We start from the raw sequence: 26591 nt of genomic DNA, 5'->3' as shown, positions 1-26591 counted from the left end.
TAATTAGATTCATTTGAAACAGTTGTCTACACTACAATATATATTCATATTAATATGTGTTTTTAAGATTAAATAAACATATTACCAATATATAATAAATAATCATAAAATATAGATTCATAAATATCGATCGAGATTCGAGAATACAACATTATCTATAAAATATATGTTATGCATCTACCATTTTTAATAATACAATAAAAATCGCAGTATATATACAATATTTTTGAAGTTTTAATTGTAGTTACTATTCTCTTTTTGTATTTTACATCTGTATTAAAATTAATTAGTAATAATAGAAGTTGCTTTATATGCCTTAATTTATCATAAGGTATAATAATATATTAATGACTATTCATTTTTAAACTTTCGACTTTTGAGGGATAAATAAATTATATTTTAAAATAGTTAAAATATTAATAAAATTTCATATAATATTTTAATAATTATAAATAATATGGTAGATAGAATGTATTATTATTATATGCCTATACATATAACCTAATAAAATACTTTACTAATATTGAAATATTGTTTTATTGCGAAAATTTCATATAATTAAATATTTTTTTCGAAAAGACACATAATAATACATTATAAAGGTATCCTTTTTATATATTTGTTAAAGATCCAATTTGGGATATGTGGTTTTATATTCTAAACAACTTGATAAGTAAAGAAAAGGTTAAAGACTCAATTCATGTTAAATGTCATTTTATTATTTCATATTAACGCGTATTATATTATCATTGTTTAATGACTCATCATTTTTAAATTTAAAATAGCACTGTTTTGTCATAGAATTAATAAAATATAGAATTTTTAATAAATTATTTGATTGTATATACATTGATAACTATAACAATAAAATATATAGGATAGAAATGAACAATTCAGAACATTTAGTAAATATTTATCTAAATTTATATATTAAAAGAGCAAATGTATCTTATATCTCTCCCCTTAAAGGACAATACAACAACCCAATTAAACATAGTTTTCTATTATACTTTAAAATTTGCATCAATACTTATTTAAATGTTATATATTTAATATTTACTAAGTATTACTTTAAAAACTATTTACATTAAATACTTATTTGGCCTTATAAATAACATAATAAGTATGTGTTCAGTACTAATTTTCGTTTTAACAGTGGAAAAAATATGCAAAATGTATTATAAAATTACCCAATAAGATATATTTTTAAATTGAAGTATATAGGAATAAAAATAAAATTATTTGACTCATTAAGATGGATTATGAACTTATTTATATTCATTAAAAACAATATTAAAATTATGTATATGGAATTAGAAAAGGGAACCATGCAACTTAATTTGAAAATACTATAATTTTAATAAAAAAGTGGTATATAGTATTAGAAACAAGTATATAAGTGTTTATTATATTTTAAAAAATGAGTATTTATACACTTTAAAGGATTCTAATAATGACAATTTTCTTTATTTTTATATTTGTGAAGTATTTAAATTTCAGGACGTTTATGTTTTGCATTAGAGCATATGTATATATTTTTTAAATTCATTATAAAATTCCTTAAAATTTATAATAAAAATATAATAGATATTATTAATAATCATGAGTTTAAGCATAAATTATGTTATATATATGACCAAAATGTATTAAATATCTCCAATTTAATGTAGTTTGGCTAATCTGTATAAATAATATATAAACTTACTATGATGTTACTATTGTATTATTACTTTATATTAATTTTAAATTAATCTAAAAATAAAATGTGGTTAACTACAGATAATTGTTGTATAGAAAATTCAAGTTTACGTTTCCATTTTTATGCAATATATATGAAATTAATATGTACTTAATTTATAGTTCAAAAATAAATTTTCAATATGGCAATTAGTAAAGTGGTACATACAATTTATTGAATAGAAATGTTTGTTATTACACATTTTTGATATTATATTATCTATAAATTAATAACATATTTATTTTAATAGACATTTTTATTTTATTTTTTAAAACGGTTTCTTAGTGTGGAGAGTTTGAAACTATATGGAAGTTTTTTCCCGATGAATTGAAAGATTCTGGAGAATATGATTTTAAAAATGCATCACTCAATGCCTATTGCCCTAATGGAGATTCAGAAAACAATAAAGAATGTAAGACTGATGTTGATAAGATTAATGCTGGGTCTTTATGGTTATTTAATAAATTTTATGGTGATAGTAATAAATTTTCGAATTATGCAGATGGAAAAATTGATGTTGTTGTATACTTTATGATGTGGTTAGGCTATAAGTTAAATCAAAAAACACATGACGGAATCAACACATTTAACGATTTTTATACTAGAAATATAAATAATAATGAAAAGTATACTAATACTATAGATGGTGTTGAGGGGTATAATAGTTATAAGGATCTTATAGATAAAAAAAAAGAATTCATGGATATTTCTAATGAAAATATGTCTAATCTTTATGATGTATTTAAAATGTTATGCAACATGATTAATAATGCTAAAAAAAATGATAATGACGAAACATATTTAAAATATGCTAATAATTTTGTTAATAAACATAATGAACTTAAGAATGATTCTAATAATATTCAAGGGAATTCATATAATAAAATATTGTCTACATTATCAAATGATTATACTTCTTTTAAAAATACTTATTATGATTCTAATATAAGAAGTAAACTACCAAGTCTTATAATGGAAAAAAAAACACAAATTTCTTTAAGGCCTAATGGATCACAAGATATGTTCTCGAGTGAAACGCTACCATCAAGTACTGAAATTGAAGTATCAATTTCTGAAACTGATGTATCAGATTCTGAAAAAACACTATCGAGTTCATTGACAATAAGCAAACTAATTCCAATTCCATTTATATTGGTTGCAACAATAATTTTATTAGGAATTTCATATAAGGTAAATAATAAGTCAAATAAAAAATATATTCAACACTGACTAATTTGTGAATATAAATAAATTATACAATTTAAAAAATTTTTATATTAGTATTCGTTATTTGGATTTTGGAAACGACTTCAAAGACAATATTTAAGAGAAAAACTAAAAAAAAGAAGAAAATGAATCATTAATATATGATTCGAAGATTAATGAAGATTTCAGGAATAGTAATAATGATTTATATATTTTAAGAAGCTGTCTATTTCGAAGTAATTTTTGATCATAATTTTTATATAGTTTTTATGTTGGGGAATCCATAATTGGGTTAGAGTTAAGTATTATATTGCATTTAATTTTTTATAATTTGAACACTAATTTAATATATGTACTATACGCGTATGTTTAATTTCGAGAAGTTCAAAAGACCAAATATGGAACCCATAAGTGGATATAACCATTAATATGAAAAGAGCCACATTCCATTTTTTTCATAAGTTATATATAATTGAGTGTTCATATGGATTTAATAAGATTAAAATAAAATGTCTATATTAATTCATATGATACATGATAATTATTTATTATATAGAGCTTGATAATCATAACTATATTGAAATGTGCATAACGCAATATGTTTCTTTATTTGATGAAAATTCTATTTAGTAAAGCTTATAATTTGTCTACAGTTACTTTAATTTAAATTATATTATGTCAATTGAACTGTAATAATAGAATTATATATGAGGCTGGGTATGAATTATAAGATGATTCATTTTGAATATTCATCTACATTATAATATACCTTCAGCTTAATGGGAATATTTTTATTGTTAATTAAACATATTACCAATATAGAATAGGTAGTCATAAAATATAGATGCATGGAATACCGATCGAGAATCGACAATACAACATTATCTATAAAAGATGTTTTATACATCTAACATTTTTAGTAATACATAAAAAATACACTATATATATGTGTATAATAAATTCATAAATTATAAATATATATAATACTCACTTTTTTAATTTCAATAATTTACATTTATGTTAAAATTATAATTTATATTGATATAAATAGTTCTCTATATATTAATTTATTTACTATAAAGGTATAATAATATATTAATCACTATTAATTTATAAATTTGATAGTTTTGAGGTATAAATAAATTATATTTTAAAATAGTTAAAATATAAATATATAAATAAAATGTAATGTCATATTTTTCTATAATACTTATAAACAATTCGGTATATAAAATTAGCGTTATTGTACTAATATATATAATATTGTATCAATGACTAAAACTGAAATATGTTAATTTGGGTTTAGGGGTTTATGGTTCAGGGTTTAGGGTTTGTGGTTTAGGGTTAGGTTTATGGTTCAGGGTTTAGGGTTCAGGTTTATGGTTCAGGGTTTAGGGTTCAGGTTTATGGTTCAGGGTTTAGGGTTTGTGGTTTAGGGGTTTATGGTCTATGGTTGTTCGAGCAAAATATTAATATTGATAGTTTAAAGAAAAATCTGAAGCATTTATTATATATATTATGATATGGTTAAGTTATATGTTAAAGCTAAAGAAAGATAGGAAAATCAAAAAGCTAAATGAATTTTATGAAGCGCATATAAAGAATAACAGTCATTATACTAATTGTAAAAAAATAATAATAATTATGATGATTGTAGTAATTGATTAAAAAATAAAACGGGATATAATAATTTTAAGGAGTTTATAAAAGGAAACGAATGTTTTATGAGTATTAATATTACAGACATGTCTAAATTTTATGGTGCATTTAAATAATTATGTAACATGTATAATGAAATTGATGCAAACAAACCAACATGCAAGAAATATTTAGAAAAAGCTAAGGAATTTGTTGCAAAATATAATGAACTTAATAACGTTTCTGATATTACTGAAGATAGTCCATATTATAAATTATTGTCTAGATTATCAAATGATTATAATAATTTTAAAAATTATTGTAATATAAAGTTGATTGTAGTGATATTCCATCCATTTCACCGATAAACACAATACAAAATCCTGCACAAAGTTCTGAACCGAGTTCTAACATCACATTATCAGGGTCAGCACTAGTAAATAAATTAATTATAGTTTTATCGATATTAGTTGCAATACCAATTTGTTTGGGAATTTCTTATAAGGTAAATAATAAGGGATTTGTAAATTATTTTCGTGATTACTTATATGTGATTATCAAAAAATATATAATATGTTTACCATTTTTATATTAGTATTCGTTATTTGGATTTCGAAAAAAATGTAAAAAAATAAAGAAGAAAATTAATATAAGACTCGAAGAGTAATGGCTATCTCAGGAATAGTAATAATGATTGATATATGTTAAGAAATTGTCTATTTGAAAATAAATAATTTTTTACCATAATTATTGGGTATATAAGAATAATTAAATAATATAATCAATAATATATAATTTTATATATGTATAGTTATAATATTTTTGTACTCCTTTTGTATAATTTTTAAACAGTTTTTATGTTGTGGGTCAGGGTTATGTTTGTGAAACTCACATTCGGGTTAGGGACAAGTATTATATTTAATTTTTAATAATTTTATAATATTTATTGGTCTATAAATGTTGATTAAATATATATACCATTTACGTATGGTTAATCTCTAGATGAAGTCTAAATGTGTAACCAAAAAAGGGGTACGGGAATTAATATGAAAACGACCACATCACATTTTTTCATAAATTATAGTATATATAATTGAGTGCTCATGCCGATTTAATATGGTTAAAGTAAAATATTTGTATTGTATATATTAATATATATATTGACTACATATGCATTCATATCATGCTATAATTCCTATTATATAAAATTTGTTAATATGTGGTTACATCGAATTATGCATAACGCAATATGTTTCTTTATTTGATGAAAATTCTATTTAGTAAAGCTTATAATTTGTCTACAGTTACTTTAATTTAAATTATATTATGTCAATTGAACTGTAATAATAGAATTATATATGAGGCTGGGTATGAATTATAAGATGATTCATTTTGAATATTCATCTACATTATAATATACCTTCAGCTTAATGGGAATATTTTTATTGTTAATTAAACATATTACCAATATAGAATAGGTAGTCATAAAATATAGATGCATGGAATACCGATCGAGAATCGACAATACAACATTATCTATAAAAGATGTTTTATACATCTAACATTTTTAGTAATACATAAAAAATACACTATATATATGTGTATAATAAATTCATAAATTATAAATATATATAATACTCACTTTTTTAATTTCAATAATTTACATTTATGTTAAAATTATAATTTATATTGATATAAATAGTTCTCTATATATTAATTTATTTACTATAAAGGTATAATAATATATTAATCACTATTAATTTATAAATTTGATAGTTTTGAGGTATAAATAAATTATATTTTAAAATAGTTAAAATATAAATATATAAATAAAATGTAATGTCATATTTTTCTATAATACTTATAAACAATTCGGTATATAAAATTAGCGTTATTGTACTAATATATATAATATTGTATCAATGACTAAAACTGAAATATGTTAATTTGGGTTTAGGGGTTTATGGTTCAGGGTTTAGGGTTTGTGGTTTAGGGTTCAGGTTTATGGTTCAGGGTTTAGGGTTCAGGTTTATGGTTCAGGGTTTAGGGTTCAGGTTTATGGTTCAGGGTTTAGGGTTTGTGGTTTAGGGGTTTATGGTCTATGGTTGTTCGAGCAAAATATTAATATTGATAGTTTAAAGAAAAATCTGAAGCATTTATTATATATATTATGATATGGTTAAGTTATATGTTAAAGCTAAAGAAAGATAGGAAAATCAAAAAGCTAAATGAATTTTATGAAGCGCATATAAAGAATAACAGTCATTATACTAATTGTAAAAAAATAATAATAATTATGATGATTGTAGTAATTGATTAAAAAATAAAACGGGATATAATAATTTTAAGGAGTTTATAAAAGGAAACGAATGTTTTATGAGTATTAATATTACAGACATGTCTAAATTTTATGGTGCATTTAAATAATTATGTAACATGTATAATGAAATTGATGCAAACAAACCAACATGCAAGAAATATTTAGAAAAAGCTAAGGAATTTGTTGCAAAATATAATGAACTTAATAACGTTTCTGATATTACTGAAGATAGTCCATATTATAAATTATTGTCTAGATTATCAAATGATTATAATAATTTTAAAAATTATTGTAATATAAAGTTGATTGTAGTGATATTCCATCCATTTCACCGATAAACACAATACAAAATCCTGCACAAAGTTCTGAACCGAGTTCTAACATCACATTATCAGGGTCAGCACTAGTAAATAAATTAATTATAGTTTTATCGATATTAGTTGCAATACCAATTTGTTTGGGAATTTCTTATAAGGTAAATAATAAGGGATTTGTAAATTATTTTCGTGATTACTTATATGTGATTATCAAAAAATATATAATATGTTTACCATTTTTATATTAGTATTCGTTATTTGGATTTCGAAAAAAATGTAAAAAAATAAAGAAGAAAATTAATATAAGACTCGAAGAGTAATGGCTATCTCAGGAATAGTAATAATGATTGATATATGTTAAGAAATTGTCTATTTGAAAATAAATAATTTTTTACCATAATTATTGGGTATATAAGAATAATTAAATAATATAATCAATAATATATAATTTTATATATGTATAGTTATAATATTTTTGTACTCCTTTTGTATAATTTTTAAACAGTTTTTATGTTGTGGGTCAGGGTTATGTTTGTGAAACTCACATTCGGGTTAGGGACAAGTATTATATTTAATTTTTAATAATTTTATAATATTTATTGGTCTATAAATGTTGATTAAATATATATACCATTTACGTATGGTTAATCTCTAGATGAAGTCTAAATGTGTAACCAAAAAAGGGGTACGGGAATTAATATGAAAACGACCACATCACATTTTTTCATAAATTATAGTATATATAATTGAGTGCTCATGCCGATTTAATATGGTTAAAGTAAAATATTTGTATTGTATATATTAATATATATATTGACTACATATGCATTCATATCATGCTATAATTCCTATTATATAAAATTTGTTAATATGTGGTTACATCGAATTATGCATAACGCAATATGTTTCTTTATTTGATGAAAATTCTATTTAGTAAAGCTTATAATTTGTCTACAGTTACTTTAATTTAAATTATATTATGTCAATTGAACTGTAATAATAGAATTATATATGAGGCTGGGTATGAATTATAAGATGATTCATTTTGAATATTCATCTACATTATAATATACCTTCAGCTTAATGGGAATATTTTTATTGTTAATTAAACATATTACCAATATAGAATAGGTAGTCATAAAATATAGATGCATGGAATACCGATCGAGAATCGACAATACAACATTATCTATAAAAGATGTTTTATACATCTAACATTTTTAGTAATACATAAAAAATACACTATATATATGTGTATAATAAATTCATAAATTATAAATATATATAATACTCACTTTTTTAATTTCAATAATTTACATTTATGTTAAAATTATAATTTATATTGATATAAATAGTTCTCTATATATTAATTTATTTACTATAAAGGTATAATAATATATTAATCACTATTAATTTATAAATTTGATAGTTTTGAGGTATAAATAAATTATATTTTAAAATAGTTAAAATATAAATATATAAATAAAATGTAATGTCATATTTTTCTATAATACTTATAAACAATTCGGTATATAAAATTAGCGTTATTGTACTAATATATATAATATTGTATCAATGACTAAAACTGAAATATGTTAATTTGGGTTTAGGGGTTTATGGTTCAGGGTTTAGGGTTTGTGGTTTAGGGTTCAGGTTTATGGTTCAGGGTTTAGGGTTCAGGTTTATGGTTCAGGGTTTAGGGTTCAGGTTTATGGTTCAGGGTTTAGGGTTTGTGGTTTAGGGGTTTATGGTCTATGGTTGTTCGAGCAAAATATTAATATTGATAGTTTAAAGAAAAATCTGAAGCATTTATTATATATATTATGATATGGTTAAGTTATATGTTAAAGCTAAAGAAAGATAGGAAAATCAAAAAGCTAAATGAATTTTATGAAGCGCATATAAAGAATAACAGTCATTATACTAATTGTAAAAAAATAATAATAATTATGATGATTGTAGTAATTGATTAAAAAATAAAACGGGATATAATAATTTTAAGGAGTTTATAAAAGGAAACGAATGTTTTATGAGTATTAATATTACAGACATGTCTAAATTTTATGGTGCATTTAAATAATTATGTAACATGTATAATGAAATTGATGCAAACAAACCAACATGCAAGAAATATTTAGAAAAAGCTAAGGAATTTGTTGCAAAATATAATGAACTTAATAACGTTTCTGATATTACTGAAGATAGTCCATATTATAAATTATTGTCTAGATTATCAAATGATTATAATAATTTTAAAAATTATTGTAATATAAAGTTGATTGTAGTGATATTCCATCCATTTCACCGATAAACACAATACAAAATCCTGCACAAAGTTCTGAACCGAGTTCTAACATCACATTATCAGGGTCAGCACTAGTAAATAAATTAATTATAGTTTTATCGATATTAGTTGCAATACCAATTTGTTTGGGAATTTCTTATAAGGTAAATAATAAGGGATTTGTAAATTATTTTCGTGATTACTTATATGTGATTATCAAAAAATATATAATATGTTTACCATTTTTATATTAGTATTCGTTATTTGGATTTCGAAAAAAATGTAAAAAAATAAAGAAGAAAATTAATATAAGACTCGAAGAGTAATGGCTATCTCAGGAATAGTAATAATGATTGATATATGTTAAGAAATTGTCTATTTGAAAATAAATAATTTTTTACCATAATTATTGGGTATATAAGAATAATTAAATAATATAATCAATAATATATAATTTTATATATGTATAGTTATAATATTTTTGTACTCCTTTTGTATAATTTTTAAACAGTTTTTATGTTGTGGGTCAGGGTTATGTTTGTGAAACTCACATTCGGGTTAGGGACAAGTATTATATTTAATTTTTAATAATTTTATAATATTTATTGGTCTATAAATGTTGATTAAATATATATACCATTTACGTATGGTTAATCTCTAGATGAAGTCTAAATGTGTAACCAAAAAAGGGGTACGGGAATTAATATGAAAACGACCACATCACATTTTTTCATAAATTATAGTATATATAATTGAGTGCTCATGCCGATTTAATATGGTTAAAGTAAAATATTTGTATTGTATATATTAATATATATATTGACTACATATGCATTCATATCATGCTATAATTCCTATTATATAAAATTTGTTAATATGTGGTTACATCGAATTATGCATAACGCAATATGTTTCTTTATTTGATGAAAATTCTATTTAGTAAAGCTTATAATTTGTCTACAGTTACTTTAATTTAAATTATATTATGTCAATTGAACTGTAATAATAGAATTATATATGAGGCTGGGTATGAATTATAAGATGATTCATTTTGAATATTCATCTACATTATAATATACCTTCAGCTTAATGGGAATATTTTTATTGTTAATTAAACATATTACCAATATAGAATAGGTAGTCATAAAATATAGATGCATGGAATACCGATCGAGAATCGACAATACAACATTATCTATAAAAGATGTTTTATACATCTAACATTTTTAGTAATACATAAAAAATACACTATATATATGTGTATAATAAATTCATAAATTATAAATATATATAATACTCACTTTTTTAATTTCAATAATTTACATTTATGTTAAAATTATAATTTATATTGATATAAATAGTTCTCTATATATTAATTTATTTACTATAAAGGTATAATAATATATTAATCACTATTAATTTATAAATTTGATAGTTTTGAGGTATAAATAAATTATATTTTAAAATAGTTAAAATATAAATATATAAATAAAATGTAATGTCATATTTTTCTATAATACTTATAAACAATTCGGTATATAAAATTAGCGTTATTGTACTAATATATATAATATTGTATCAATGACTAAAACTGAAATATGTTAATTTGGGTTTAGGGGTTTATGGTTCAGGGTTTAGGGTTTGTGGTTTAGGGTTCAGGTTTATGGTTCAGGGTTTAGGGTTCAGGTTTATGGTTCAGGGTTTAGGGTTCAGGTTTATGGTTCAGGGTTTAGGGTTTGTGGTTTAGGGGTTTATGGTCTATGGTTGTTCGAGCAAAATATTAATATTGATAGTTTAAAGAAAAATCTGAAGCATTTATTATATATATTATGATATGGTTAAGTTATATGTTAAAGCTAAAGAAAGATAGGAAAATCAAAAAGCTAAATGAATTTTATGAAGCGCATATAAAGAATAACAGTCATTATACTAATTGTAAAAAAATAATAATAATTATGATGATTGTAGTAATTGATTAAAAAATAAAACGGGATATAATAATTTTAAGGAGTTTATAAAAGGAAACGAATGTTTTATGAGTATTAATATTACAGACATGTCTAAATTTTATGGTGCATTTAAATAATTATGTAACATGTATAATGAAATTGATGCAAACAAACCAACATGCAAGAAATATTTAGAAAAAGCTAAGGAATTTGTTGCAAAATATAATGAACTTAATAACGTTTCTGATATTACTGAAGATAGTCCATATTATAAATTATTGTCTAGATTATCAAATGATTATAATAATTTTAAAAATTATTGTAATATAAAGTTGATTGTAGTGATATTCCATCCATTTCACCGATAAACACAATACAAAATCCTGCACAAAGTTCTGAACCGAGTTCTAACATCACATTATCAGGGTCAGCACTAGTAAATAAATTAATTATAGTTTTATCGATATTAGTTGCAATACCAATTTGTTTGGGAATTTCTTATAAGGTAAATAATAAGGGATTTGTAAATTATTTTCGTGATTACTTATATGTGATTATCAAAAAATATATAATATGTTTACCATTTTTATATTAGTATTCGTTATTTGGATTTCGAAAAAAATGTAAAAAAATAAAGAAGAAAATTAATATAAGACTCGAAGAGTAATGGCTATCTCAGGAATAGTAATAATGATTGATATATGTTAAGAAATTGTCTATTTGAAAATAAATAATTTTTTACCATAATTATTGGGTATATAAGAATAATTAAATAATATAATCAATAATATATAATTTTATATATGTATAGTTATAATATTTTTGTACTCCTTTTGTATAATTTTTAAACAGTTTTTATGTTGTGGGTCAGGGTTATGTTTGTGAAACTCACATTCGGGTTAGGGACAAGTATTATATTTAATTTTTAATAATTTTATAATATTTATTGGTCTATAAATGTTGATTAAATATATATACCATTTACGTATGGTTAATCTCTAGATGAAGTCTAAATGTGTAACCAAAAAAGGGGTACGGGAATTAATATGAAAACGACCACATCACATTTTTTCATAAATTATAGTATATATAATTGAGTGCTCATGCCGATTTAATATGGTTAAAGTAAAATATTTGTATTGTATATATTAATATATATATTGACTACATATGCATTCATATCATGCTATAATTCCTATTATATAAAATTTGTTAATATGTGGTTACATCGAATTATGCATAACGCAATATGTTTCTTTATTTGATGAAAATTCTATTTAGTAAAGCTTATAATTTGTCTACAGTTACTTTAATTTAAATTATATTATGTCAATTGAACTGTAATAATAGAATTATATATGAGGCTGGGTATGAATTATAAGATGATTCATTTTGAATATTCATCTACATTATAATATACCTTCAGCTTAATGGGAATATTTTTATTGTTAATTAAACATATTACCAATATAGAATAGGTAGTCATAAAATATAGATGCATGGAATACCGATCGAGAATCGACAATACAACATTATCTATAAAAGATGTTTTATACATCTAACATTTTTAGTAATACATAAAAAATACACTATATATATGTGTATAATAAATTCATAAATTATAAATATATATAATACTCACTTTTTTAATTTCAATAATTTACATTTATGTTAAAATTATAATTTATATTGATATAAATAGTTCTCTATATATTAATTTATTTACTATAAAGGTATAATAATATATTAATCACTATTAATTTATAAATTTGATAGTTTTGAGGTATAAATAAATTATATTTTAAAATAGTTAAAATATAAATATATAAATAAAATGTAATGTCATATTTTTCTATAATACTTATAAACAATTCGGTATATAAAATTAGCGTTATTGTACTAATATATATAATATTGTATCAATGACTAAAACTGAAATATGTTAATTTGGGTTTAGGGGTTTATGGTTCAGGGTTTAGGGTTTGTGGTTTAGGGTTCAGGTTTATGGTTCAGGGTTTAGGGTTCAGGTTTATGGTTCAGGGTTTAGGGTTCAGGTTTATGGTTCAGGGTTTAGGGTTTGTGGTTTAGGGGTTTATGGTCTATGGTTGTTCGAGCAAAATATTAATATTGATAGTTTAAAGAAAAATCTGAAGCATTTATTATATATATTATGATATGGTTAAGTTATATGTTAAAGCTAAAGAAAGATAGGAAAATCAAAAAGCTAAATGAATTTTATGAAGCGCATATAAAGAATAACAGTCATTATACTAATTGTAAAAAAATAATAATAATTATGATGATTGTAGTAATTGATTAAAAAATAAAACGGGATATAATAATTTTAAGGAGTTTATAAAAGGAAACGAATGTTTTATGAGTATTAATATTACAGACATGTCTAAATTTTATGGTGCATTTAAATAATTATGTAACATGTATAATGAAATTGATGCAAACAAACCAACATGCAAGAAATATTTAGAAAAAGCTAAGGAATTTGTTGCAAAATATAATGAACTTAATAACGTTTCTGATATTACTGAAGATAGTCCATATTATAAATTATTGTCTAGATTATCAAATGATTATAATAATTTTAAAAATTATTGTAATATAAAGTTGATTGTAGTGATATTCCATCCATTTCACCGATAAACACAATACAAAATCCTGCACAAAGTTCTGAACCGAGTTCTAACATCACATTATCAGGGTCAGCACTAGTAAATAAATTAATTATAGTTTTATCGATATTAGTTGCAATACCAATTTGTTTGGGAATTTCTTATAAGGTAAATAATAAGGGATTTGTAAATTATTTTCGTGATTACTTATATGTGATTATCAAAAAATATATAATATGTTTACCATTTTTATATTAGTATTCGTTATTTGGATTTCGAAAAAAATGTAAAAAAATAAAGAAGAAAATTAATATAAGACTCGAAGAGTAATGGCTATCTCAGGAATAGTAATAATGATTGATATATGTTAAGAAATTGTCTATTTGAAAATAAATAATTTTTTACCATAATTATTGGGTATATAAGAATAATTAAATAATATAATCAATAATATATAATTTTATATATGTATAGTTATAATATTTTTGTACTCCTTTTGTATAATTTTTAAACAGTTTTTATGTTGTGGGTCAGGGTTATGTTTGTGAAACTCACATTCGGGTTAGGGACAAGTATTATATTTAATTTTTAATAATTTTATAATATTTATTGGTCTATAAATGTTGATTAAATATATATACCATTTACGTATGGTTAATCTCTAGATGAAGTCTAAATGTGTAACCAAAAAAGGGGTACGGGAATTAATATGAAAACGACCACATCACATTTTTTCATAAATTATAGTATATATAATTGAGTGCTCATGCCGATTTAATATGGTTAAAGTAAAATATTTGTATTGTATATATTAATATATATATTGACTACATATGCATTCATATCATGCTATAATTCCTATTATATAAAATTTGTTAATATGTGGTTACATCGAATTATGCATAACGCAATATGTTTCTTTATTTGATGAAAATTCTATTTAGTAAAGCTTATAATTTGTCTACAGTTACTTTAATTTAAATTATATTATGTCAATTGAACTGTAATAATAGAATTATATATGAGGCTGGGTATGAATTATAAGATGATTCATTTTGAATATTCATCTACATTATAATATACCTTCAGCTTAATGGGAATATTTTTATTGTTAATTAAACATATTACCAATATAGAATAGGTAGTCATAAAATATAGATGCATGGAATACCGATCGAGAATCGACAATACAACATTATCTATAAAAGATGTTTTATACATCTAACATTTTTAGTAATACATAAAAAATACACTATATATATGTGTATAATAAATTCATAAATTATAAATATATATAATACTCACTTTTTTAATTTCAATAATTTACATTTATGTTAAAATTATAATTTATATTGATATAAATAGTTCTCTATATATTAATTTATTTACTATAAAGGTATAATAATATATTAATCACTATTAATTTATAAATTTGATAGTTTTGAGGTATAAATAAATTATATTTTAAAATAGTTAAAATATAAATATATAAATAAAATGTAATGTCATATTTTTCTATAATACTTATAAACAATTCGGTATATAAAATTAGCGTTATTGTACTAATATATATAATATTGTATCAATGACTAAAACTGAAATATGTTAATTTGGGTTTAGGGGTTTATGGTTCAGGGTTTAGGGTTTGTGGTTTAGGGTTCAGGTTTATGGTTCAGGGTTTAGGGTTCAGGTTTATGGTTCAGGGTTTAGGGTTCAGGTTTATGGTTCAGGGTTTAGGGTTTGTGGTTTAGGGGTTTATGGTCTATGGTTGTTCGAGCAAAATATTAATATTGATAGTTTAAAGAAAAATCTGAAGCATTTATTATATATATTATGATATGGTTAAGTTATATGTTAAAGCTAAAGAAAGATAGGAAAATCAAAAAGCTAAATGAATTTTATGAAGCGCATATAAAGAATAACAGTCATTATACTAATTGTAAAAAAATAATAATAATTATGATGATTGTAGTAATTGATTAAAAAATAAAACGGGATATAATAATTTTAAGGAGTTTATAAAAGGAAACGAATGTTTTATGAGTATTAATATTACAGACATGTCTAAATTTTATGGTGCATTTAAATAATTATGTAACATGTATAATGAAATTGATGCAAACAAACCAACATGCAAGAAATATTTAGAAAAAGCTAAGGAATTTGTTGCAAAATATAATGAACTTAATAACGTTTCTGATATTACTGAAGATAGTCCATATTATAAATTATTGTCTAGATTATCAAATGATTATAATAATTTTAAAAATTATTGTAATATAAAGTTGATTGTAGTGATATTCCATCCATTTCACCGATAAACACAATACAAAATCCTGCACAAAGTTCTGAACCGAGTTCTAACATCACATTATCAGGGTCAGCACTAGTAAATAAATTAATTATAGTTTTATCGATATTAGTTGCAATACCAATTTGTTTGGGAATTTCTTATAAGGTAAATAATAAGGGATTTGTAAATTATTTTCGTGATTACTTATATGTGATTATCAAAAAATATATAATATGTTTACCATTTTTATATTAGTATTCGTTATTTGGATTTCGAAAAAAATGTAAAAAAATAAAGAAGAAAATTAATATAAGACTCGAAGAGTAATGGCTATCTCAGGAATAGTAATAATGATTGATATATGTTAAGAAATTGTCTATTTGAAAATAAATAATTTTTTACCATAATTATTGGGTATATAAGAATAATTAAATAATATAATCAATAATATATAATTTTATATATGTATAGTTATAATATTTTTGTACTCCTTTTGTATAATTTTTAAACAGTTTTTATGTTGTGGGTCAGGGTTATGTTTGTGAAACTCACATTCGGGTTAGGGACAAGTATTATATTTAATTTTTAATAATTTTATAATATTTATTGGTCTATAAATGTTGATTAAATATATATACCATTTACGTATGGTTAATCTCTAGATGAAGTCTAAATGTGTAACCAAAAAAGGGGTACGGGAATTAATATGAAAACGACCACATCACATTTTTTCATAAATTATAGTATATATAATTGAGTGCTCATGCCGATTTAATATGGTTAAAGTAAAATATTTGTATTGTATATATTAATATATATATTGACTACATATGCATTCATATCATGCTATAATTCCTATTATATAAAATTTGTTAATATGTGGTTACATCGAATTATGCATAACGCAATATGTTTCTTTATTTGATGAAAATTCTATTTAGTAAAGCTTATAATTTGTCTACAGTTACTTTAATTTAAATTATATTATGTCAATTGAACTGTAATAATAGAATTATATATGAGGCTGGGTATGAATTATAAGATGATTCATTTTGAATATTCATCTACATTATAATATACCTTCAGCTTAATGGGAATATTTTTATTGTTAATTAAACATATTACCAATATAGAATAGGTAGTCATAAAATATAGATGCATGGAATACCGATCGAGAATCGACAATACAACATTATCTATAAAAGATGTTTTATACATCTAACATTTTTAGTAATACATAAAAAATACACTATATATATGTGTATAATAAATTCATAAATTATAAATATATATAATACTCACTTTTTTAATTTCAATAATTTACATTTATGTTAAAATTATAATTTATATTGATATAAATAGTTCTCTATATATTAATTTATTTACTATAAAGGTATAATAATATATTAATCACTATTAATTTATAAATTTGATAGTTTTGAGGTATAAATAAATTATATTTTAAAATAGTTAAAATATAAATATATAAATAAAATGTAATGTCATATTTTTCTATAATACTTATAAACAATTCGGTATATAAAATTAGCGTTATTGTACTAATATATATAATATTGTATCAATGACTAAAACTGAAATATGTTAATTTGGGTTTAGGGGTTTATGGTTCAGGGTTTAGGGTTTGTGGTTTAGGGTTCAGGTTTATGGTTCAGGGTTTAGGGTTCAGGTTTATGGTTCAGGGTTTAGGGTTCAGGTTTATGGTTCAGGGTTTAGGGTTTGTGGTTTAGGGGTTTATGGTCTATGGTTGTTCGAGCAAAATATTAATATTGATAGTTTAAAGAAAAATCTGAAGCATTTATTATATATATTATGATATGGTTAAGTTATATGTTAAAGCTAAAGAAAGATAGGAAAATCAAAAAGCTAAATGAATTTTATGAAGCGCATATAAAGAATAACAGTCATTATACTAATTGTAAAAAAATAATAATAATTATGATGATTGTAGTAATTGATTAAAAAATAAAACGGGATATAATAATTTTAAGGAGTTTATAAAAGGAAACGAATGTTTTATGAGTATTAATATTACAGACATGTCTAAATTTTATGGTGCATTTAAATAATTATGTAACATGTATAATGAAATTGATGCAAACAAACCAACATGCAAGAAATATTTAGAAAAAGCTAAGGAATTTGTTGCAAAATATAATGAACTTAATAACGTTTCTGATATTACTGAAGATAGTCCATATTATAAATTATTGTCTAGATTATCAAATGATTATAATAATTTTAAAAATTATTGTAATATAAAGTTGATTGTAGTGATATTCCATCCATTTCACCGATAAACACAATACAAAATCCTGCACAAAGTTCTGAACCGAGTTCTAACATCACATTATCAGGGTCAGCACTAGTAAATAAATTAATTATAGTTTTATCGATATTAGTTGCAATACCAATTTGTTTGGGAATTTCTTATAAGGTAAATAATAAGGGATTTGTAAATTATTTTCGTGATTACTTATATGTGATTATCAAAAAATATATAATATGTTTACCATTTTTATATTAGTATTCGTTATTTGGATTTCGAAAAAAATGTAAAAAAATAAAGAAGAAAATTAATATAAGACTCGAAGAGTAATGGCTATCTCAGGAATAGTAATAATGATTGATATATGTTAAGAAATTGTCTATTTGAAAATAAATAATTTTTTACCATAATTATTGGGTATATAAGAATAATTAAATAATATAATCAATAATATATAATTTTATATATGTATAGTTATAATATTTTTGTACTCCTTTTGTATAATTTTTAAACAGTTTTTATGTTGTGGGTCAGGGTTATGTTTGTGAAACTCACATTCGGGTTAGGGACAAGTATTATATTTAATTTTTAATAATTTTATAATATTTATTGGTCTATAAATGTTGATTAAATATATATACCATTTACGTATGGTTAATCTCTAGATGAAGTCTAAATGTGTAACCAAAAAAGGGGTACGGGAATTAATATGAAAACGACCACATCACATTTTTTCATAAATTATAGTATATATAATTGAGTGCTCATGCCGATTTAATATGGTTAAAGTAAAATATTTGTATTGTATATATTAATATATATATTGACTACATATGCATTCATATCATGCTATAATTCCTATTATATAAAATTTGTTAATATGTGGTTACATCGAATTATGCATAACGCAATATGTTTCTTTATTTGATGAAAATTCTATTTAGTAAAGCTTATAATTTGTCTACAGTTACTTTAATTTAAATTATATTATGTCAATTGAACTGTAATAATAGAATTATATATGAGGCTGGGTATGAATTATAAGATGATTCATTTTGAATATTCATCTACATTATAATATACCTTCAGCTTAATGGGAATATTTTTATTGTTAATTAAACATATTACCAATATAGAATAGGTAGTCATAAAATATAGATGCATGGAATACCGATCGAGAATCGACAATACAACATTATCTATAAAAGATGTTTTATACATCTAACATTTTTAGTAATACATAAAAAATACACTATATATATGTGTATAATAAATTCATAAATTATAAATATATATAATACTCACTTTTTTAATTTCAATAATTTACATTTATGTTAAAATTATAATTTATATTGATATAAATAGTTCTCTATATATTAATTTATTTACTATAAAGGTATAATAATATATTAATCACTATTAATTTATAAATTTGATAGTTTTGAGGTATAAATAAATTATATTTTAAAATAGTTAAAATATAAATATATAAATAAAATGTAATGTCATATTTTTCTATAATACTTATAAACAATTCGGTATATAAAATTAGCGTTATTGTACTAATATATATAATATTGTATCAATGACTAAAACTGAAATATGTTAATTTGGGTTTAGGGGTTTATGGTTCAGGGTTTAGGGTTTGTGGTTTAGGGTTCAGGTTTATGGTTCAGGGTTTAGGGTTCAGGTTTATGGTTCAGGGTTTAGGGTTCAGGTTTATGGTTCAGGGTTTAGGGTTTGTGGTTTAGGGGTTTATGGTCTATGGTTGTTCGAGCAAAATATTAATATTGATAGTTTAAAGAAAAATCTGAAGCATTTATTATATATATTATGATATGGTTAAGTTATATGTTAAAGCTAAAGAAAGATAGGAAAATCAAAAAGCTAAATGAATTTTATGAAGCGCATATAAAGAATAACAGTCATTATACTAATTGTAAAAAAATAATAATAATTATGATGATTGTAGTAATTGATTAAAAAATAAAACGGGATATAATAATTTTAAGGAGTTTATAAAAGGAAACGAATGTTTTATGAGTATTAATATTACAGACATGTCTAAATTTTATGGTGCATTTAAATAATTATGTAACATGTATAATGAAATTGATGCAAACAAACCAACATGCAAGAAATATTTAGAAAAAGCTAAGGAATTTGTTGCAAAATATAATGAACTTAATAACGTTTCTGATATTACTGAAGATAGTCCATATTATAAATTATTGTCTAGATTATCAAATGATTATAATAATTTTAAAAATTATTGTAATATAAAGTTGATTGTAGTGATATTCCATCCATTTCACCGATAAACACAATACAAAATCCTGCACAAAGTTCTGAACCGAGTTCTAACATCACATTATCAGGGTCAGCACTAGTAAATAAATTAATTATAGTTTTATCGATATTAGTTGCAATACCAATTTGTTTGGGAATTTCTTATAAGGTAAATAATAAGGGATTTGTAAATTATTTTCGTGATTACTTATATGTGATTATCAAAAAATATATAATATGTTTACCATTTTTATATTAGTATTCGTTATTTGGATTTCGAAAAAAATGTAAAAAAATAAAGAAGAAAATTAATATAAGACTCGAAGAGTAATGGCTATCTCAGGAATAGTAATAATGATTGATATATGTTAAGAAATTGTCTATTTGAAAATAAATAATTTTTTACCATAATTATTGGGTATATAAGAATAATTAAATAATATAATCAATAATATATAATTTTATATATGTATAGTTATAATATTTTTGTACTCCTTTTGTATAATTTTTAAACAGTTTTTATGTTGTGGGTCAGGGTTATGTTTGTGAAACTCACATTCGGGTTAGGGACAAGTATTATATTTAATTTTTAATAATTTTATAATATTTATTGGTCTATAAATGTTGATTAAATATATATACCATTTACGTATGGTTAATCTCTAGATGAAGTCTAAATGTGTAACCAAAAAAGGGGTACGGGAATTAATATGAAAACGACCACATCACATTTTTTCATAAATTATAGTATATATAATTGAGTGCTCATGCCGATTTAATATGGTTAAAGTAAAATATTTGTATTGTATATATTAATATATATATTGACTACATATGCATTCATATCATGCTATAATTCCTATTATATAAAATTTGTTAATATGTGGTTACATCGAATTATGCATAACGCAATATGTTTCTTTATTTGATGAAAATTCTATTTAGTAAAGCTTATAATTTGTCTACAGTTACTTTAATTTAAATTATATTATGTCAATTGAACTGTAATAATAGAATTATATATGAGGCTGGGTATGAATTATAAGATGATTCATTTTGAATATTCATCTACATTATAATATACCTTCAGCTTAATGGGAATATTTTTATTGTTAATTAAACATATTACCAATATAGAATAGGTAGTCATAAAATATAGATGCATGGAATACCGATCGAGAATCGACAATACAACATTATCTATAAAAGATGTTTTATACATCTAACATTTTTAGTAATACATAAAAAATACACTATATATATGTGTATAATAAATTCATAAATTATAAATATATATAATACTCACTTTTTTAATTTCAATAATTTACATTTATGTTAAAATTATAATTTATATTGATATAAATAGTTCTCTATATATTAATTTATTTACTATAAAGGTATAATAATATATTAATCACTATTAATTTATAAATTTGATAGTTTTGAGGTATAAATAAATTATATTTTAAAATAGTTAAAATATAAATATATAAATAAAATGTAATGTCATATTTTTCTATAATACTTATAAACAATTCGGTATATAAAATTAGCGTTATTGTACTAATATATATAATATTGTATCAATGACTAAAACTGAAATATGTTAATTTGGGTTTAGGGGTTTATGGTTCAGGGTTTAGGGTTTGTGGTTTAGGGTTCAGGTTTATGGTTCAGGGTTTAGGGTTCAGGTTTATGGTTCAGGGTTTAGGGTTCAGGTTTATGGTTCAGGGTTTAGGGTTTGTGGTTTAGGGGTTTATGGTCTATGGTTGTTCGAGCAAAATATTAATATTGATAGTTTAAAGAAAAATCTGAAGCATTTATTATATATATTATGATATGGTTAAGTTATATGTTAAAGCTAAAGAAAGATAGGAAAATCAAAAAGCTAAATGAATTTTATGAAGCGCATATAAAGAATAACAGTCATTATACTAATTGTAAAAAAATAATAATAATTATGATGATTGTAGTAATTGATTAAAAAATAAAACGGGATATAATAATTTTAAGGAGTTTATAAAAGGAAACGAATGTTTTATGAGTATTAATATTACAGACATGTCTAAATTTTATGGTGCATTTAAATAATTATGTAACATGTATAATGAAATTGATGCAAACAAACCAACATGCAAGAAATATTTAGAAAAAGCTAAGGAATTTGTTGCAAAATATAATGAACTTAATAACGTTTCTGATATTACTGAAGATAGTCCATATTATAAATTATTGTCTAGATTATCAAATGATTATAATAATTTTAAAAATTATTGTAATATAAAGTTGATTGTAGTGATATTCCATCCATTTCACCGATAAACACAATACAAAATCCTGCACAAAGTTCTGAACCGAGTTCTAACATCACATTATCAGGGTCAGCACTAGTAAATAAATTAATTATAGTTTTATCGATATTAGTTGCAATACCAATTTGTTTGGGAATTTCTTATAAGGTAAATAATAAGGGATTTGTAAATTATTTTCGTGATTACTTATATGTGATTATCAAAAAATATATAATATGTTTACCATTTTTATATTAGTATTCGTTATTTGGATTTCGAAAAAAATGTAAAAAAATAAAGAAGAAAATTAATATAAGACTCGAAGAGTAATGGCTATCTCAGGAATAGTAATAATGATTGATATATGTTAAGAAATTGTCTATTTGAAAATAAATAATTTTTTACCATAATTATTGGGTATATAAGAATAATTAAATAATATAATCAATAATATATAATTTTATATATGTATAGTTATAATATTTTTGTACTCCTTTTGTATAATTTTTAAACAGTTTTTATGTTGTGGGTCAGGGTTATGTTTGTGAAACTCACATTCGGGTTAGGGACAAGTATTATATTTAATTTTTAATAATTTTATAATATTTATTGGTCTATAAATGTTGATTAAATATATATACCATTTACGTATGGTTAATCTCTAGATGAAGTCTAAATGTGTAACCAAAAAAGGGGTACGGGAATTAATATGAAAACGACCACATCACATTTTTTCATAAATTATAGTATATATAATTGAGTGCTCATGCCGATTTAATATGGTTAAAGTAAAATATTTGTATTGTATATATTAATATATATATTGACTACATATGCATTCATATCATGCTATAATTCCTATTATATAAAATTTGTTAATATGTGGTTACATCGAATTATGCATAACGCAATATGTTTCTTTATTTGATGAAAATTCTATTTAGTAAAGCTTATAATTTGTCTACAGTTACTTTAATTTAAATTATATTATGTCAATTGAACTGTAATAATAGAATTATATATGAGGCTGGGTATGAATTATAAGATGATTCATTTTGAATATTCATCTACATTATAATATACCTTCAGCTTAATGGGAATATTTTTATTGTTAATTAAACATATTACCAATATAGAATAGGTAGTCATAAAATATAGATGCATGGAATACCGATCGAGAATCGACAATACAACATTATCTATAAAAGATGTTTTATACATCTAACATTTTTAGTAATACATAAAAAATACACTATATATATGTGTATAATAAATTCATAAATTATAAATATATATAATACTCACTTTTTTAATTTCAATAATTTACATTTATGTTAAAATTATAATTTATATTGATATAAATAGTTCTCTATATATTAATTTATTTACTATAAAGGTATAATAATATATTAATCACTATTAATTTATAAATTTGATAGTTTTGAGGTATAAATAAATTATATTTTAAAATAGTTAAAATATAAATATATAAATAAAATGTAATGTCATATTTTTCTATAATACTTATAAACAATTCGGTATATAAAATTAGCGTTATTGTACTAATATATATAATATTGTATCAATGACTAAAACTGAAATATGTTAATTTGGGTTTAGGGGTTTATGGTTCAGGGTTTAGGGTTTGTGGTTTAGGGTTCAGGTTTATGGTTCAGGGTTTAGGGTTCAGGTTTATGGTTCAGGGTTTAGGGTTCAGGTTTATGGTTCAGGGTTTAGGGTTTGTGGTTTAGGGGTTTATGGTCTATGGTTGTTCGAGCAAAATATTAATATTGATAGTTTAAAGAAAAATCTGAAGCATTTATTATATATATTATGATATGGTTAAGTTATATGTTAAAGCTAAAGAAAGATAGGAAAATCAAAAAGCTAAATGAATTTTATGAAGCGCATATAAAGAATAACAGTCATTATACTAATTGTAAAAAAATAATAATAATTATGATGATTGTAGTAATTGATTAAAAAATAAAACGGGATATAATAATTTTAAGGAGTTTATAAAAGGAAACGAATGTTTTATGAGTATTAATATTACAGACATGTCTAAATTTTATGGTGCATTTAAATAATTATGTAACATGTATAATGAAATTGATGCAAACAAACCAACATGCAAGAAATATTTAGAAAAAGCTAAGGAATTTGTTGCAAAATATAATGAACTTAATAACGTTTCTGATATTACTGAAGATAGTCCATATTATAAATTATTGTCTAGATTATCAAATGATTATAATAATTTTAAAAATTATTGTAATATAAAGTTGATTGTAGTGATATTCCATCCATTTCACCGATAAACACAATACAAAATCCTGCACAAAGTTCTGAACCGAGTTCTAACATCACATTATCAGGGTCAGCACTAGTAAATAAATTAATTATAGTTTTATCGATATTAGTTGCAATACCAATTTGTTTGGGAATTTCTTATAAGGTAAATAATAAGGGATTTGTAAATTATTTTCGTGATTACTTATATGTGATTATCAAAAAATATATAATATGTTTACCATTTTTATATTAGTATTCGTTATTTGGATTTCGAAAAAAATGTAAAAAAATAAAGAAGAAAATTAATATAAGACTCGAAGAGTAATGGCTATCTCAGGAATAGTAATAATGATTGATATATGTTAAGAAATTGTCTATTTGAAAATAAATAATTTTTTACCATAATTATTGGGTATATAAGAATAATTAAATAATATAATCAATAATATATAATTTTATATATGTATAGTTATAATATTTTTGTACTCCTTTTGTATAATTTTTAAACAGTTTTTATGTTGTGGGTCAGGGTTATGTTTGTGAAACTCACATTCGGGTTAGGGACAAGTATTATATTTAATTTTTAATAATTTTATAATATTTATTGGTCTATAAATGTTGATTAAATATATATACCATTTACGTATGGTTAATCTCTAGATGAAGTCTAAATGTGTAACCAAAAAAGGGGTACGGGAATTAATATGAAAACGACCACATCACATTTTTTCATAAATTATAGTATATATAATTGAGTGCTCATGCCGATTTAATATGGTTAAAGTAAAAATATTTGTATTGTATATATATTAATATATATATATATTGACTACATATGCATTCATATCATGCTATAATTCCTATTATATAAAATTTGTTAATATGTGGTTACATCGAATTATGCATAACGCAATATGTTCTTTATTTGATGAAAATTCTATTTAGTAAAGCTTATAATTTGTCTACAGTTACTTTAATTTAAATTATATTATGTCAATTGAACTGTAATAATAGAATTATATATGAGGCTGGGTATGAATTATAAGATGATTCATTT

General features: G+C 22.2%; 1 protein-coding gene and 10 pseudogenes across 11 annotated transcripts; all 11 read left to right on the top strand.

Annotated features, from left to right (window-relative positions):
* Positions 1-1880: 1880 nt before the first annotated feature.
* PBANKA_0007401 (BIR protein) lies at positions 1881-3094 on the top strand (the record flags this gene model as incomplete). The annotated part of the gene is made up of 3 exons (XM_034563722.1): positions 1881-1898; positions 2024-2929; positions 3020-3094. 3 exons carry the CDS (start codon positions 1881-1883, stop codon positions 3092-3094), a joined length of 999 nt encoding a protein of 332 aa, XP_034424510.1.
* Positions 3095-4426: 1332 nt separating this feature from the next.
* Positions 4427-5249, top strand: PBANKA_0007300 (annotated as a pseudogene). The gene is given in 4 exon segments: positions 4427-4607; positions 4610-4917; positions 4920-5087; positions 5178-5249. Coding segments are annotated over 4 exon segments (729 nt in total).
* Positions 5250-6716: 1467 nt separating this feature from the next.
* On the top strand, positions 6717-7539 carry PBANKA_0007200 (annotated as a pseudogene). Its single transcript is given in 4 exon segments — positions 6717-6897; positions 6900-7207; positions 7210-7377; positions 7468-7539. Coding segments are annotated over 4 exon segments (729 nt in total).
* Positions 7540-9006: 1467 nt separating this feature from the next.
* On the top strand, positions 9007-9829 carry PBANKA_0007100 (annotated as a pseudogene). Its single transcript is given in 4 exon segments — positions 9007-9187; positions 9190-9497; positions 9500-9667; positions 9758-9829. Coding segments are annotated over 4 exon segments (729 nt in total).
* A 1470-nt stretch (positions 9830-11299) lies between these two features.
* PBANKA_0007000 lies at positions 11300-12119 on the top strand (annotated as a pseudogene). Its single transcript is given in 4 exon segments — positions 11300-11477; positions 11480-11787; positions 11790-11957; positions 12048-12119. Coding segments are annotated over 4 exon segments (726 nt in total).
* Positions 12120-13586: 1467 nt separating this feature from the next.
* On the top strand, positions 13587-14409 carry PBANKA_0006900 (annotated as a pseudogene). Its single transcript is given in 4 exon segments — positions 13587-13767; positions 13770-14077; positions 14080-14247; positions 14338-14409. Coding segments are annotated over 4 exon segments (729 nt in total).
* Positions 14410-15876: 1467 nt separating this feature from the next.
* Positions 15877-16699, top strand: PBANKA_0006800 (annotated as a pseudogene). Its single transcript is given in 4 exon segments — positions 15877-16057; positions 16060-16367; positions 16370-16537; positions 16628-16699. Coding segments are annotated over 4 exon segments (729 nt in total).
* Positions 16700-18163: 1464 nt separating this feature from the next.
* PBANKA_0006701 lies at positions 18164-18989 on the top strand (annotated as a pseudogene). The gene is given in 4 exon segments: positions 18164-18347; positions 18350-18657; positions 18660-18827; positions 18918-18989. Coding segments are annotated over 4 exon segments (732 nt in total).
* A 1467-nt stretch (positions 18990-20456) lies between these two features.
* Positions 20457-21279, top strand: PBANKA_0006600 (annotated as a pseudogene). The gene is given in 4 exon segments: positions 20457-20637; positions 20640-20947; positions 20950-21117; positions 21208-21279. Coding segments are annotated over 4 exon segments (729 nt in total).
* Positions 21280-22746: 1467 nt separating this feature from the next.
* PBANKA_0006501 lies at positions 22747-23569 on the top strand (annotated as a pseudogene). The gene is given in 4 exon segments: positions 22747-22927; positions 22930-23237; positions 23240-23407; positions 23498-23569. Coding segments are annotated over 4 exon segments (729 nt in total).
* Positions 23570-25036: 1467 nt separating this feature from the next.
* On the top strand, positions 25037-25859 carry PBANKA_0006401 (annotated as a pseudogene). Its single transcript is given in 4 exon segments — positions 25037-25217; positions 25220-25527; positions 25530-25697; positions 25788-25859. Coding segments are annotated over 4 exon segments (729 nt in total).
* The last annotated feature ends 732 nt before the right edge of the window (positions 25860-26591 follow it).

The sequence above is a fragment of the Plasmodium berghei genome, assembly GCF_900002375.2.
Source record: "Plasmodium berghei ANKA genome assembly, contig: PbANKA_00_2, whole genome shotgun sequence".
Classification (NCBI taxonomy): domain Eukaryota; phylum Apicomplexa; class Aconoidasida; order Haemosporida; family Plasmodiidae; genus Plasmodium; species Plasmodium berghei.
Note: the sequence above shows the minus strand (reverse complement) of the source record. Positions and strands in the feature narration are given on the sequence as shown.